This window comes from Panthera onca, chromosome D1, assembly GCF_046562875.1.
Source record: "Panthera onca isolate mPanOnc1 chromosome D1, mPanOnc1 haplotype 2, whole genome shotgun sequence".
NCBI classification, from domain to species: Eukaryota; Metazoa; Chordata; class Mammalia; order Carnivora; family Felidae; genus Panthera; species Panthera onca.
The window spans coordinates 58,243,002-58,259,727 of NC_138348.1; the positions used below are offsets into that span (position 1 = coordinate 58,243,002).

At 41.4% G+C, this 16,726-nt stretch overlaps 1 protein-coding gene across 9 annotated transcripts in view; it reads right to left on the reverse strand.

The window, feature by feature from the left end:
• XRRA1 (X-ray radiation resistance associated 1) overlaps positions 1-16,726 on the reverse strand; it is a 61,804-nt gene that overhangs the window by 30,619 nt on the left and 14,459 nt on the right. For 6 of the 9 annotated variants that reach the window (XM_060605618.3, XM_060605621.3, XM_078433093.2 and 3 more), the window contains 3 exons: positions 15,301-15,373; positions 12,455-12,552; positions 7,133-7,266 (listed from right to left, as the gene is read on the reverse strand). In XM_060605618.3, the coding sequence (XP_060461601.3) occupies positions 7,133-7,266; positions 12,455-12,552; positions 15,301-15,373 (305 nt within the window). Of the gene's footprint in view, positions 1-7,132; positions 7,267-12,443; positions 12,553-15,300; positions 15,374-16,726 lie in introns of those variants that run through there. The other 3 variants (XM_060605616.3, XM_060605627.3, XM_060605619.3) reach the window with 3 other exon arrangements.

A 16,726-nucleotide genomic window follows, 5' to 3' on the forward strand; every position in this document is an offset into this window, starting at 1 on the left:
TTCCTAGGCATCTGGCCAAAATAAATGGAAAGGTTTATGGTATCGCAGACTAACTCATGTAGGCCAACTATCCCTTGAGTATGAACTAGAAAATCCAGACAAAATATATATATTAAAAACAATTGGGATGTCTGGCTGGCTCAGTTAGTAGAGCATGTGACTCTTGATCTCAGGGTTGTGAGTTCCAGCCCCATGTTGAACATGGAGCCTACTTAAAAAAAACAAAATAAATTTCTTTAAGGCATGTGGGAACTAACAACCTGTGAAAATTTAGGGGGCTGGGATTTGGAAAAAGAAGGAAACTCAAAGGGGATCTTGTAAAATTTGGGGTCTCTTTTTCCCTAGGGCTATCTGCTGACTCCAGAAATGGCAGAGAGGTTGAGATGCTGAGCAGAGATTCTAACAACTATGCTAGTCTAGAGGCCAAAAATTAGATTCCAGGGTATGCCACAGAAGGGAAGCCCTGATAAACTGCCCCTACCTTAAATTAGGACATTGAAGGACTAAATCCTAGGAGGAAGTGTGAACTAGAAACAGTGTGGTCCTTGCAGAGACTGAAGACTAGCTTCAAATAATTAAGCATGAATTATATATATAAAAAAAGTCTAGAGTTGGTAAGAAAAAAATTATTTGAGTTGCCCAGAGGTCATGGCGTCTCATAGTTTCCTGATTATTTACCTTTAAATTAAAACTAATTAGACTTAAATAAAAGTAAAAATTCAGTTTTTCAGTCACAATGATCACATTTCAAGTGTTCAACATGACTAGTGGCTACCATATTGAACAATGCAGATATAGAACACTGTCAACACTGCAGAAAATTCTGACAGTCCTAAACTAGGCCTTTCAAGGATTACCAGACAATATCTGCAAATTGGTGCTAATATCTGGGGATATGAAAGGCATGGTGGTCTATCATTCAAAGTAGGGGATTACAAAGGTCAGGTGGAAGAATGGAAATTTAGCCTGTGAATGAACCCAGTGAAGTCATCAACTTACATCGTGGTTATCTCCCCAGTTCCTGAATATATAGTTATTTTTTGAATGTATAATTAGAATAGACATACTAAGCAACCAACAGAATAACCACATTTGTTTACTGACCAACAAAGTGAGAGCTATTATACAAGGCAGGGACAGATTGAAGCCTGAGGAATTTTGCTTCTAGAACAGTAAACCTAAAGTTATTCCCCATCCCTGAGGTAACTACAGAGATTACTGTCATCACTAAAGACAAGAAAGGTAAAAGGATACTGAGTCTTATGATATTCCTGTTAAACTTGTTTGTCTTGTGTAGAAGACAGGTCTTGAAGAATGACTATAGCTTACTGCAGGCTTAATCAAGTGGTGACTCCAATTTTAGCTGCTGTTCCACATGTGGACTCTTCTTACTGTAGCACATCAACACAGCCCCTGGTGCTTGGGATTTAGCTAAGGACCTATCAAATATTGTCTTCTCCTTACCAAACAACAAGAACTACCAGAAACAGTCTGCTTTTGTCTGACTGGGATAACAGTACATCTTTGTCCTCTTCTCCCAGGGCAACATCAACTCTTTATGTTTACCATAATCTATTACATCTACCACCAATCTATTTTGGTATTCCACAAAACATCATGTTGATTGGACCTGATGGGCAGTAAGTTGCAAATATTCTAGATGATTTGGTAAGATGCATGTGTGTCAAAGGATGGAGGGAACCCCCACCTCCAATTCAAGGAACTACTACCTTCATTAATTTTCTTGTTGTCCAGGTATCTGGAACATGTTGGGATATACCTCCAACGTGAAAGACATAATCCTTCACCTTGCACCACCTGTTACTTATGAAAAAGGCACAAAGCTTTGTTGACCTTTTTGGACTTTGGAAGCAATGCATAAAACATCTGTGCCAATCTAACCCTTACTGAGTATCCCATGAGGATGCCAGTTTTGTGTGAGGCTCAGAGCAAAACAAGGCTCTGCAACAGGTCCAACTGCATGAATTGTTTTCTGGGCATTAGGTCCTTGGCCAAAGGCATTGGGCAATATGACTCGATAGGTCCAACTATGCTCTAAGTGTCTAAGGCAAAAAGGTGTGCTATACAGTACAGGGTTACATCCTGGTTTTCAAGGACAGTTTGAGTTTTCACCTGTTATCCCAAAATAATTAATAGTGTTCCTTTTCCCTCTCAAATATATCCTGGTTTGGATGAGAAGTTACATGGCCTATGAATGGAGCCTTTTATAGGTGTCAATTGCAGAATCATTTTTGAGCAAAGTTATGCCGATTCTGTGAACAACTATTTTCCTTTTGAAAAACAGTTTCTGCCTTACTGCCCCATGTTGGTAAAGACTGAACACCTGGTCACAGGAACACTGAGTGGCCATGTGACCTGAGTGGCTCATCATGAACTGAATGTGTCACAGAATTCCCTCATCAAGTGAAGTAATATGTGAGATCTGGCTCAAGCAAGTCTGGAAAAATTGCGTGAATGAATATGGCTTTGGTTCCAATGATGCCTACTCCTGCTGTACTATTACCTCTCCATCAACCCACAACTAAGAGTCTATGAGCAGTTAATGTAGGAGAGAGCCCCCAGCTGGGTTTACAAATGATTGTGCATGACATTCTGACACTAAAGAAAGACTATTGCAGTATTACAACTTTACAGGAGGGTGTCTCTGAAAGACAGGGGAAGAGGAACCCTCCCAAAAGGTAAAACTTACGGCAATACATCTATTTGCTTGGTTTATGCTGATTCATGGGCAGTGGCTGATGGTTTAGCTGAATAGTCAAAGCTTGGAAAAAATACTGTGAAACTGCTGACAGAGAGGTCTAAGGGGCAATTATGTGAATGGACCTCTCAGAATGGACAGAGAGTTCAAGGATTATTTGCATCCCATGTGAATGTTTCCCAAAGATGATCCACTCAGAGGAGACTCAATGATCAAGTGGACAAGATGACCCATTTCACAAAGTCAGTTGGGTCTCTCTCCTTGGATACCCTAGTACTTGCAAAATGCCCTTAGCACAGGCATGGAGGCTACACACATCCCCTCACCAAAGCAGATCTGGTCATCATCCCTGCTGAGTACCTAAAATGCCGACAGCAGAAGCCAATGTTAAGCCCCTAACATGGCACCATTTCTGAAAGAATTAGCCAGCCATCTAGTGGGAAGATGACTGTGGGCACCTTCCTTCACAAAAGGAGCAGTAATTTGTTTTGTTTACTGGAATAAATACGTACTTTGGACATGGATTTGCATTCCCTAACCACAATATTCTTCCAGCATCACCATCTGATGATGATACAGAATGTCTTATTCATTATCCTGGTGCCTCACATACAATTGCTTCTAACCATGGAACACATTTGATAGCAAATGAGTACAATAATGAGCTTGTAAACATGTAATTCACTTTTTTACCATGTACCTCATGATGTAGAAGTAGCTGATCTAAAAGGTAAAATAGGTTTGTTTTTTTTTAACAACTCATTGATCGCACCAGCTAGGAGACCACCCCCTGTGAAGTGGGCACTCTGACTTACAGGAAGGGGTATCATATAAACCAGCAACCAATAATGATGCTATTTTTTTTTTCATAACTAGAACATAGGATCTAGCAATTAATGGAAGGAAATGAGAACAGATCCTCTTACAGTTATCCACTTCCAGAATTGTTGCCTCCATTCCTGCAAGTAGAATCTTAGTTGCCTAGGGAGGAATGCTTTTACAGGGACACAAAGAACAGTTTCTCTTAACTAAAAGCTGAGATTGCTGAGGGCCACTTGGGTTCCTCATTCCACTAAACCAACAGGCAGGAAACAAGGAATTTACTGTATTGGCTGAGTGATTGATACTGATTATCAAAAGTAGGTATGATCGCTGTTATACCATGAGGACAGAATATGATTAGAATACAGGGAGTTACAAGGTGTTCCTCTTGGAAGTGTCCTCTCCATTAGTCAAAGTAAATGGAATTTCTGCAAGATGAAAAGAGTTTTGAAGACAGATGGTGGTGGGGATAGGACAATGATGTGAACATACTTAAGTGAACACCACTGCACATTTGAAAATGGTTAGGATGGTAAATTTTATGTTATGTGTATGTTACCACAATTTTAAAAAGCATTAATAGAAGACTACAACCCAATAAAAAAGCATTAATAACTTTGATCCTTCAGGAATGAATGTTTGGGATACTATACCAGTTAAAGAGTCCAAACAGCCAAGATGCTGGATAAGGAAGAAGGGGACATTAAATAGGTGATGGAATAAGGATTCATAAATATGTACTATGGCCTCCTGACCAATTAAGAAAAGAACATTATAGCAAATGTGTATATTTTCTTTTTAGCTTGCTGTGTGTGTGCATGTGTGCACGTGCATGTGTGCGTACGTGTGTATGTGTGCATGTGTATAAATTGCTAGTGGTAAATGACTCTGCAGCTTAGTTTTTAGGTTATAAAATATTCAGGTGGCACTGTGACTGCTTTAGAAGACAGAGTAATATCATCCAGAGATGGATATGGTGAGTGATGGAACTATGTCTCATCCTTTTATAGAAGAGGGTAAAAGTGTCCTAAGAGGAAAAAAATTCCTTCATGTAAGCTGAAGGTATACTGTGGTTGCTACTGTTATATGAAAATTAAATTTGGAGAGAAGGAGGAGAGTAGATGTTGGGTTTCCAAGGGGTGGGTGACACCAGTCATCTGCCTATTTGTTCTTAACCTTTATTCCTTTCCTCTGTGTTCTGCTATGTATTGTAAGGGGCCAGAGCCACCCTTAAACTACGCTTCCCAGGTCACCTTCCCAACTGGCTTCCAGTGAGATACTGCCAAGGGAGGGATTGGTGAGACTGGAAGACCAAAACAGGTGGAACAGCAACTATCTTATTTGGTTCCTGACAGCTTGCTGGTGGCAGCAGTACAACAGGTGGTTCTAACAGCAGCATCTGTGCTGGCAGAGGTTCCAGCCCTGACTGAGGCAGCACATCTGCTGCGGATCTACAACTATAGCACTTTTACAACTTTTAGACCTAAAAGCCCAGCAGCAAGGATGGGGCGCCTGGGTGGCTCAGTCGGTTAAGTGCCCGACTTCAGCTCAGGTCATGTTGGGCTCTGTGCTGACAGCACAGAGCCTTGAGCCTGCTTTGGATTCTGTCTCTCTCTCTCTCTCTCTCTCTGCCCCTTCCCCCACTCATATTCCCTCTCTCTCTCTCAAAAATAAATAAACATTGAAAAAAAAGTTAAAGCCCAGCAGCAGGGATAGGCTTGTAGGCCCCAGTCCAGCAGTGTGAACAGCTTCTGATCTCTTGAGTATCAACCTTCTTCCTTTTTGCTCTTTCCATACCCCTCTTCTCCATTGTGCTCTTCCAGCCCTTCCACCACCTATGTAACCAATTCCCTCCATTTATTATTGCTAATATTTAGGTGTAATAAAGGTACTCTGATTGGTTTTTTTCAAGAGTCCTTATCTTTTAGAACTGTACACTGGATTATTTACAGATGAAACTACATGAATCTGCTATATTCATTTATGGCTGGATACATTTGAGATTTTTCTTAAGAATAATCTAAGGTTGGGTGTGGTGGGGATATAGGTGAACCATGATTGGCTATGACCTCAGAACTGTCAGACAATAATTGCTGGGTGATGGGTAAATGGAGGTTCATTTTGCCATTGACTCTGCTTCTATGTGTGTTTGGAATTTTCCATAATGAAATGCCACCTATTATCTCTCCCCACTAAAAACAATGAACTACTCTCCATTTGAATACCTCAAGTGGTTTTTATATTCCTGACTGATATGTGTCTGGTCATAAAGAAAAACTGGTTAAGATGAAGCCAACACTGAGGGAAAAAAAGATCACACCTGTATCCAGCCATAAGTGAATCCAGCACTCACCTTAGGACTTACAGGTACGTGAGCCAATAAATTCCCTTTTTGTTTAAGCTAGTTTGAGTTGATTTCTGTCACTTGCAAACAAAAGGAGCCTAATGAAATCCCTAATATAATGATCACTATCATTGTCCTAACCCCTTGAGAAACTAACCAACTACTTTCATCTCTGTAATCTCCATCACATCTACCATCATCACAATAAACATTATCACCCTGACTTTCACCTTCACCATCTCTGAATTGGTTAACATCCACTGAATACCTTCTTGTGTGAAAGCACTAGATCATCATCCAGATGCTTCAGATCAAAGATAAGTAAGACAGGGCCTCTGCCCTCACAGTGCTCACAATCTATTTGGGAGACTATATGTATATCATCCATTTATCTATTATACATATATTTATGTATATTTATGAGGTGTAAGTCATAATAGAATGTACTAAGTTCTAAAGTAAGAAGGAAAACATTAAATTCAACAGATACTTAGAGAAGGGAGGAGGAAGTATGGTCTAAAACAGTCAGGGAAGCCTTCTGGTAAGGAAAGGAGGAGGGCCTGAGCAGGCCCTTGGAATACATGCAGAATCTACATAAGAAAAGAACATAATGGCCATAAGCATGGTCTCTAGACCATGCTTAAATTCTGACTCAGCCACTTATTAGCAGTTATTTAACATATCTGTGCCTCAATTTCCTCATCTATAAAAGAGGGATAATAATAGGACACCTATTTCATAGGATTGTTGTGAGGATCAAATGAGTTAATATGTATATGTGCTGAGAACCATGTCTGGCACATAGTAAGCACTATGTATATGGCATTATTACGAACAGAGAAAGGACTGGTACATTCTGGTCAGAAAGCATGGCCTGAACAAAGGTGCAAAATGGTAACATACAAAGCATAGTAGGTTTGTGAAGGGGAAAAGTCTGGCAAGAGCAATGTCCACAACTTACCCATGACCAATCAGAGGCAGGGAAAGGGACTTGTTAGATACCTGAACGTCTCCTAATAGCATAGAGGAGTGTGAGGCCACCCATCTGAGGCCTAGTCATTCTTTGGGTCCCTGCTTCCATGACTGTCTTTCTTAGGAACTTCAGTCGGTTGCATTTTCCCTGCTTTGAGCACTTACAGCCTGTCTTTATAGCACTTCTGAGCTGCTCTGGGCTATTTCTTTGCATAACTTGCACCCAAAGGTTCATGAGGGAACACGTGGCATGGACCTTAGAATGTGGAACTTACTGTTCTGTGACAGCCAAATTGAGTGGCAGGGAAGTGAGCCCATTGCCTGTGAGGAGCAGGACACGAAGGTGTGGCAGAATCCCCAGATCACAAATGGCCTCTGCAGTCAGGCTGTTAAAGGAAAGGTCCAGGAACTATGGTACAAAGATAAAAGATGGGAGAGGAGAAGCACTATGCATGACAATGATGCTCATATGTGAGGTGGGAGCTAACTACTTTTTTTTTTTTTTTTAACCTTCTGGGCAGCCCCATCACTCACAAGCCTAAAACCCTCTTGATTCCCTGGATTAACATTCAAGGCCTATTATAGTCCTTTCCCAGCCTATTTTCTAGCTTTAGCTCCCACTGCAAATCTTGATTTGTCCTGTGGTGCTGACCAAAGTGACATCTTTCCCATTCCCTGCATCATCCCACCTGGAGATAACTGCTTGAGCTTTTCACTCAACCAGGAATGCCCTTTCTCCATGTGTCTGAATCCAAGCCCCAAAAGGGCAACTCAAAAGCTGCATCCTTATAAAATCTTTCCTAATCCCCCAGCCAGATGGAATCTCTCTCTCCCCTGACGTTAAGTGCTTTATCTAGGGGTACTTCTCACAGTCAACCAGGTATCTGATAGTTGGATACACATCTTAAGAATAGGGATATTGGTACATGGATGTACCTAGCATAGTCCTGGCACACAGTGGTGGACTATACCATAAACTGTCAGGTCAAGGGCCATGCTCCTCTATTGCTACATCCTTGTAATCTAGCATAGGACCTTGCACATAATAGGTGCATATAAAAAATCAGCTGAAATGAACTGGCTTATGAGGGCAATGACCCAAACTTTCACCTCATTATCAACCAAGGCCACCTAGACTTATGAAATAATTGGGTCAGGGGCCTGTCAGTAAACTGAGTGTCTATGTGCAAAAACAAAGGCAGTTGGGATAAATGATATCAACTAGTCTTTTTTCTCTCTCTTTTGGGCCTCTCTAGACACTCACTTTAGCACTTATGTATAAATCTGCTTCTTCTCCTCCCCTTCCATCCATACATACCCTTTGAAGCTTAGGGAGGGAGCCAAAACATAAGAGACTCTTAAAAGCTGAGAATAAACTGAGGGTTGATGGGGGGTGGGAGGGAGGGGAAAGTGGGTGATGGACATTGAGGAGGGCACCTGTTGGGATGAGCACTGGGTGTTGTATGGAAACCAATTTGACAATAAATTTCATATTAAAAAAATAAAGAAAGAAAAAGAAAAAGAAAAATATGGGGGCAATTTCAGCATCTTATCCAGCTGGTGAAGGAACAAGGTCTTTGGTCGACAACGTCAGTGTTACACAGTCAGACATATAAACAACTGACTGTAGGTCACTGCCAGAGGAGGACTGGGTTTGGTCTGACTCCACTGTTATAATTAATTTATTGTCCCTGTAGACCTGAGTTTGAGTACTGGCCAAATGTGTGATTTGGGCAAATGACTTAACCTGAGCTTCCTTATCTACAAAGTAGAAATAATAATGAGTCCTTGGGGTGCCTGTGTGGCTCAGTAAGTGTCCAACTCTTGATTTCAGCTCAGGTCATGATCTCACAGTTCATGAGCTGGAGCCCGGCATCAGGCTCTGCACTGACAGCGTGGAGCCTGCTTGGGATTCTCTTTCTCCCTCTCTGCCCCCTCCCCTGCTCGCTCACTCTCTCTCAAAATAAATAAACTTTAATAATGAGTCCTTATGAGGAATTATGTGGATAAAACCTTTAGCATGAGTTTGCCACACAGTAAGAACTTAGTTAATATTGGCTGTCATCATTATAACCATCCTTTCATTCAAGAACCTTACACTAAAGGTTGCTTTGTATCAGTCTCCTCTTTCTGCTAGCTCACAACCTAGTTGGAAAGCTAGATACATACATGTATCTATTAAGTAGCAATGCTGCTGGGATAGAGGTCTGAACACAGACCAATGGAAGCACACAGGAAGGAATAGTCAGCTCTACCAAAGGATGCAGCAGCTTCACAGAACAGGTGATGCTTGGGTTATCTTCAGAAACTAGTTGGTAGTCACCAAATTGTTGAGGGCAAAAAGACATGCAGTACAGCAAGAAGCATGTACAGAAACCAGGAGGCAAGAGGTAGCCTAGCCTGTTCTGAGAACTGTAAACAGTTTGGGTATGACTAGAGTCTGTGGTATAACAGAGGGCTTGATAAGACTGGGCAGGCCATGAAAGCTACCAAGCACCAAAGGAGTGCTGAGTTCATGCCGCCATCAGCAAATTCCAAGTTTTGAGAGTTCACACAAAGGTGTGATTCCACTTGGCAGGGGCAAAGTGAGAAGCTTTCGAGGAAGAAGACTTGGAAAGCTGGCTCGGATACACAGTTTGTAAACGTGGGGAAAATCCTCTCCCTCGTACCCATATGTGGGCAGTCAATAAGACCTATGGATTCTATCTCCTTACTATCTCTCATTCTTGTTCCCTCCAACTCATTCTTCATGCAGCAACCCTACCTATCATCCACTGGATACTTCAAACTCCTTAGGAAGGCTTCCAAGGCTTCCCACGGTCTCTCTTCTGCCACCTCTCCAGGCTCATCTGTCACTACACTCTACTGTGCTTCACTCTCCATTCCAACCACACTGAGCTGTTTCATCAGTGTTGTAGCTCAGGGGTTGGTAAACTAACGCCTCTGAGCCACATCCATCCTGCTGTCTGTTTTGTGGGGCCTCTGGGCTAAGAAAAATTTTTACACTTTTAAATGGTTGAAAAAAGATCAAAGACTAATGTGTGAAAATTATGTGCAATTCAAATTTGAGCACCATAAAGTTTTATTGGAGCACAGCCATGCTCATTTGTTTACATTGTATCTATTGCTGCTTTCCTTTATAAAAGAACTAATTATGACAGTTGTGACTAGTTATGACCATACAGAGCACAAACCTTAAAACACTCACTGTCTGGCCTCCTACAGAAAAAGTTTGCTGACCCTTGTCCTAGTTGGTTTGGCTATTCAATATTGGGTCCAAATTTGTCTTCCATAGAATTAAGGGCAGCTCAAAGAAATGAATAGCCTTAGAATCACAGGTCACAGAACTTCATAGCTGGCCCAGAATTTATAGAGGGGGGAGTTTAAGTCCCAGAGAAGGGAAGTGAGTTGGCCAAGGAACTATGTCAGAGTAGTGGCAGAATCAAGACAAGAAACAAGCTCTCCTGACTCTCAGGGCAGGGCTCCAACTGAGCCTTTTTCAGACCTGAATGTAGAAAACCAAATCATGGCAAAGTTAAGTTTTTCTAAATTGACTGCTGAAGAATTCTACTCTTCTGGTGGCAGCCTTTCTGGCAAACAAGAACAGAAGATTCCTAACCTCCTGCATCTGCTGAGTCACATCAAGTTTTATTACACTTCAAAGTATTCATTACTGTGAACTGCAAATTCAGGACTTTTGACAGCTTTATGCTTTTTTCTTAGAGAGACCTTGCAAATCATAGAGACAGAAACAAATGATTAGCCAAGAGATTTCCTTTTCTCATTTATATTCGGCATCTTGACTTTGGTCTGCTCTCTTATGTAAATAAATTCCCTTGGGTAAGGCTGGGTCTGCCGGATAAATAATCTTTATCAGAAGGTATCAAACTATGAAGTGGGACATCCAAGAATCAATTACAGTGAACCATTAGAGCCAAGCTAGTCAGCTGTGGGGTCTGAGCCTATAGTCATGTCCCCTTCCTATGGCCCACTGGCACTTGAAATAGGGGTTTGAAATAGTAGGTGTGAGGAAGACAAGATGCCTGGCACAATGCATGACACACAGGAACTCAAATGACTACTCTTTTAAAGAGTAAAATAACTCCCAGAATGGAAGGTTATAAGAAGCTTCCAGGTCTGTATGTCACAGAAATGGCTACCCATTTGGCTAATGGCTATCTCTAACATCTGGAATCTCTTTTCCACTGTTTATACTGAAATATTGTATACAATTTTTTTTTTTTTTAACACAGCACAAAATCACACCAGTTGTTATCAATTTACACTCACTCTGTTTTACTGGACTTTTAAGAGCTCTGCTTCCTGGACAATTCTTAGGACCACTCCTATTACAAATCATAGTAAATCACTGCTATCCTCAATATGACTTGAAACCATGGAGAAAAAGTACCATTACATTGAGTATAGCATGTTTTAAGAACACAAGGACATATAATCCATTTTAGGAAGAATTGCCATCCCAAACAGTTAAAACTTTTTAAAACTTTGGCATACAAAGGGCATTAACTCTGAAATATTCACTCTTGTGGAAGGACTCTCTCTCTTTAGCAAGACTAAGTTAAGTGAGGCTTTTGTGAAGAGTGGCTGACCCTTCATTAAATAATTTAAGTTATTAACTCTTTGGGGTCAACCCCAAGGTTTATGACATACAGACATTCTGCTGAGATTTGAATCTGAAACACTTCTACTATAAGGCCAACATGTGGGGAAGAGTCCATTATTCAGTGAATCAGCCTGGCCAGATGCCCAACCCCACACCTTGCTCCAATTCTGTGGTTCTCTAATCTCCATGCATGCAGTGCCTCTGAGGTAGTGACATAAATTTTGTTTCTTTGTGGAAAATGGCCCTAAAATTTTCATGGAAGTTGAAGAGGTGATTAACTTGAAGTATGAGAACATGCATAGAAAATACATCACTACGGGAAACTTAATTTAGGATAAAGACAAGAATACAAACAAATTTTACTGTAATTTTGAATCTGAGATTTAGAGAACAGCTATGGATGTACAAATGTCAAGAGTATACTGTAGAGCTCATAGAATTCATGTTTTATTTCACAGTCCCTCTGGGCCTATGAACTAGGCGTTTAGCCTCTTTATCCGAGCCCACTGGAGCCAATCTGGCTCATTCAGACCAGGATGGGTCTCTGGATTCAGTCCATAATGCCTCTAGTTCAGCTGGTCCAATCTGCTATGTCTAGCACTTAACCTCCAAGGCTCTTTAGCTGCCACTGGATCCAGACCTCCCCTCAAACTCTACTTCCAAGAGTATTCTATTTAAACTCGTTTTTTTTGCACAGACTCCTTTGACATGATGTTTGGCATTTATTTTCCCAGACCATGTACAATGCCCATTGGTATGATACAGTGTCACCTATATATCACTGCTGCCACTACCACTACCCTCATCACCACCACCAACCCTACCACCCTCACCAGAGGACTACTGTCAAGCAAGGGTCTGGCTGTAAAGGCCCAGAGAGCTCCTTCCCAGCAGTTATAATCAGTAGAGACCTCTACACCCATTCCTTACAAGGAAACAGGTGGGCACCAAAAACTCCCTACCTCCAACTTACTTCCAAGAACTTAAAGTCTCCATATTTCACATAGATGGTTTTGATTCCATTAAGTGCGAGCTCCAGTTCCTTTAAGGCTGGAAATGTATGAAATGCCTCTACAGGAGAAAGAGAGAATCAGCTACTTGTGAAGGACCTTAAGACCTTAAGACAGAGTTAATAGTGGTCATTTACTGGCTTCTCACTGGGTTAGGCCAGGTTTGCGGTCAGGTGCTTTGTACATATGTCCTTTAAATCTCTAACAACACTGAACAATAGGGATTACTACTCTCATTCTACTGCTGAGGAAATCGAAGCTTGGCTAGGCTAAGTGATTTCCTAGAATGGAATCGCTGGGAAATAAAAGGGCCAAGAATTGAATCTAATGTCTAACTCCAAAGCCCACTTAAAAATTATCTTTGTCATTTCTTATTATAAAAGTAAAACACGCCTACCAAAAAAAGTTTAAAAATACAGAAGAACAAAAGTTCCCTTGAATCTCAACACCCAGAGATAACCATTGAAAGTTTCATGTATAATACTCCAGAATTTTTCTCATGTGTACAGTGAAACACACACACCTTGTTACACAAATAGAATCATACCATACACACTGTGACTTGCTTAACGATATGGCTTAAAGATTGTTCCATGTCAAAACAGGTAGATCTGCATATGTCTGAATTATGTTCCATATTATAGACATACCTTAATTTATTTAACCATTCCCTTATCGATAGCCTTTAGGCTATCTGGACAAAAAATAAGAATACTTTTCCCTTTCTGTGTGAGAATTGGACTTTGGGTTAACTTTCTCGCCCTGTTCCCTGGTAACCTGAAACAAATGGTATGGTAACATAGTTAGGCAATATTATTGTGGTAAAAATGATGCCAGACTGGTAAATCACATCTGGACTAGGAGAAACTAGAAATGAACTATAAACATCTGAAGGGGGCATCATAACTTTGGGCTTTGGATGTGTGGTGACTCCCATCATTAGTCATGTCCTTTGCAAGAACTCTAGGAGCCATGTCTATGGAGTATTACAATAGCTATTTGCTCTTGTGGAGAATGAGGCTGCTAATCTAGAGTGGCTCCTACATCTACCCAATGAAGAGTCTTATTCTCTTGGACCTTGGACCTGAGCAGGGGGTTACAGAGAACGGCCCGTGAATGGAGGCACAGACTGCTACATGAACTGCTGTGAGGAGTGCACCAAAGAGCACCTACAGATGCTGTGCTGCTGGGACACTGCATGGAATGACTTAGAGCCTTCTGGTGTCCAGTGGGGTCTATGGTGGTCTTGTGAGTCAGAATATTCAGTAGAGCCTAAGAAAAAGACTGCTTGGTAGGTATTTCAGGATGTTTCCAATGAACGTCCTTGTACAAGTTTGTTTCTGTAGGATAAATTCCTGAAAGTGAAACTACTTGATTAAAGGCAATGACTACTTTGACACTGTCAAACTGTCTTCCAAAGATGTTGCCCCAATTTATTACACTTCTGCCAGTGAATATGAAAGTATCCATGTCCCCATCAATGCTGGCTGTCATCAGTCCTCATTTTTGCCAATATTTGATAGGCAAAATATAGGATTGTGATGCTGTTAATTATTAGTGAGGTTGAGCATCTTTTCATAGGCCTATTGGCCTTTGTATTTCAAGCCCATGTTCCTGATAGACCACCCTGTTTCCTCAAGGGCAGAGACTGTGTCACATGCTTCTTTAAATACATCCCTCACATTCAACCATTAAAAACTGACCTCACCATATTTTTCCCTAAACTTGCCTCTCCTCTAGTGTTCTCTGTCTCAGTGAACCCTTTGGTTCCTTCCTCTTTCCATATGCCCAGTAGCTACCAAATCCTGTTATTTCTACCTTCTTCTGAATCTCTCTTGCAATCCTCCTTACCCCAACTGCCTAGCTCAGGCCTCCCCACCCCTCCCCTGGAAAAAATGAAATCATCTCCCAGATTTTCTGGTCCCTGTCTTCTTATCATTTACTTTCCTCATGGCTATCACTGAGCCTCTCTACTTACAAGCGTTTCAAGGCTCTCTTCTGCCTGCAGGATTAGCAACAACTCAGGGCTCTTGATACTCTAGTCCCTGCCAAGCTTTCTAGAATCTATTTTACCCTACTCACATGCCTTGCAAACATACAAAGCCTCTGCAGGGTCCTGATCAGGCACTGCTGTCCCACGTCTGCTCCATTGACCTGAAATACCTTCTGATTCCTGAGGTGCTCCTGTTCATTTTTTAGGTCTCTCTGCTCAGTGCCCCCTTCCTCAGAAGTTTCTCCTGACACTCTGGTCTGCGTTGATGTCCTGCTTATATGCTTGCGTATTATTTTCTGATTCCCTCTATTACTGCACTTACCATATGCTGCTATAACTGTCTGTGTTTGAACCAATTTTTCCCAACAAACTAAGCTCACCAGAACAGAACTGGACCCATTCATTTCTAAAAGCCAAGCACTCACATAGTCCTGACACCCAGCAGGGGTCGCTATGGACTTACTGACTAAACAAGAAGCCTTTATGCTCCTATAGGAATTCTTATAAGCTTAAAAGCATTTTTATATACCTGTCTCATCTCACCTACAAGGCATCCTACCTTGGGGAGGAAGAAAGGAAAGGAATTATCTCCATTTACAGGAAGAGAAGCACCAGCTCACAGAGAAACGCTCTGAAGGAGGTAGTGCCAGCTCTAGGTTGAAATCCCAGTCCAGGGGTTCTCCAGAACCCAGCCTATCACACTCCAAAAAAGAGATGAGCAGCCAGTCATGGATGGACTGACAGGGAAGTTCTAACACAAGCAACTGGCTGTGCTGGCTAAGATGCAGAAGATAGTTTTCAGGAAAAAAAGCTTACCTAAAGGCAGCAGGTTTTCTGAGGCATTGATGTAAATCACCGAGTGAAAATGCTTGAAGTCCTTTTCCTTAGCCTGTGGGAAAGCATTTCAAAAGAACACAAGATTTGTTCCCTGCCTGGAGGCCTTGCCAAAGCTCCGGAACTGCTATCAGAAGGAGCAAAGACCTACAGGGATAAGCTATATTCTTAGCAAAGAGCACCCACTTGCTGAGGGCCAGAATGACTTTTCTGCTTCTTTTTTTCTATTATGAAATAGTTCAAATGTACAGAAAAGTTTAGAGAATCAAACTCTGAAGACCCCTGTAACCACTATCCCCCTTTAATAAATATGAAGATTTTATGGCCTTTGCTTCAATTTTCCTTAAAGAAATGAAATACTATAGAGTTGGCCATGCCCTCCCCCCATCCCCATATCCTTCCCCAACTGTATCCTTCTCCTTCTCTCACATATAACAGCTATCCTAAACTGGTGATTATCATTCTCATACTTGTTTCATACTTGTATTCTACATATATGTACCCATAAACCATATATAGTATTATTTACATGTTTTAAAACACTATCTTATATGCAAATCATACTGTAGGTGTCATTCTGCAACCTGCCTTTTTCACTCAACACTATGTTTTTGAGATTTACTTGTGTTGATACACATAGTTCTTTTGAGATTTACTTATTTACTTATTTTAATTTTTTTTTAATGTCTATTTTTGAGAGAGACAGAGACAGAATGCGAGTGGGTTAGGTGCAGAGAGAGAGGAAGACACAGAATCCAAAGCAGGCTCCAGGCTCCGAGCTGTCAGCACAGTGCCCGATGCGGGGCTCGAACCCACAAGCTGTGAGATCATGACCTGAGCCGAAGTCGGATGCTCAACCGACTGAGCCACCCAGGTGCCCCATTACTTATTTACTTATTTATTTTAATTTCTGTATAGTATTATACCACCAATTGCTTGTCATATGCCATGGAAGGCCTACAAACCAAAAACATTTGCCATAATTGCAAAAACATTGGCTAATGGGGGCCACAAATGTGGCTCCAGGCTACCTATTAGCCAATTTAAAGAAAGAAACATGATTCATTACATGAGTCACAGTGTGTGTAAGAACAAACCAGCATCTTGGGAGAACCATTACCACTCCTGGCATTGAAACTTGAGAGAAATTTTTTCTGATGGGAACTCAGTGTCACCCCAACAGAATTCTATGACAAATTCAAACCAACTCCCACAATGCTGCTTCCTTTAATTCACCTCACATGGGCCAATGGCTTACAGCAAAAGATTGTATCTAAATGTTGTTTCCACACAGCGAGTCTTTGGCCCTCCCCACCCCCTAGTCCCTAGTCCTCAGGGACTCTGGTGGTACAGTGGACAAACAGCCAGAAGCCACCTCAGGTCTGGCTCATCTCAATCCCATCTCTGC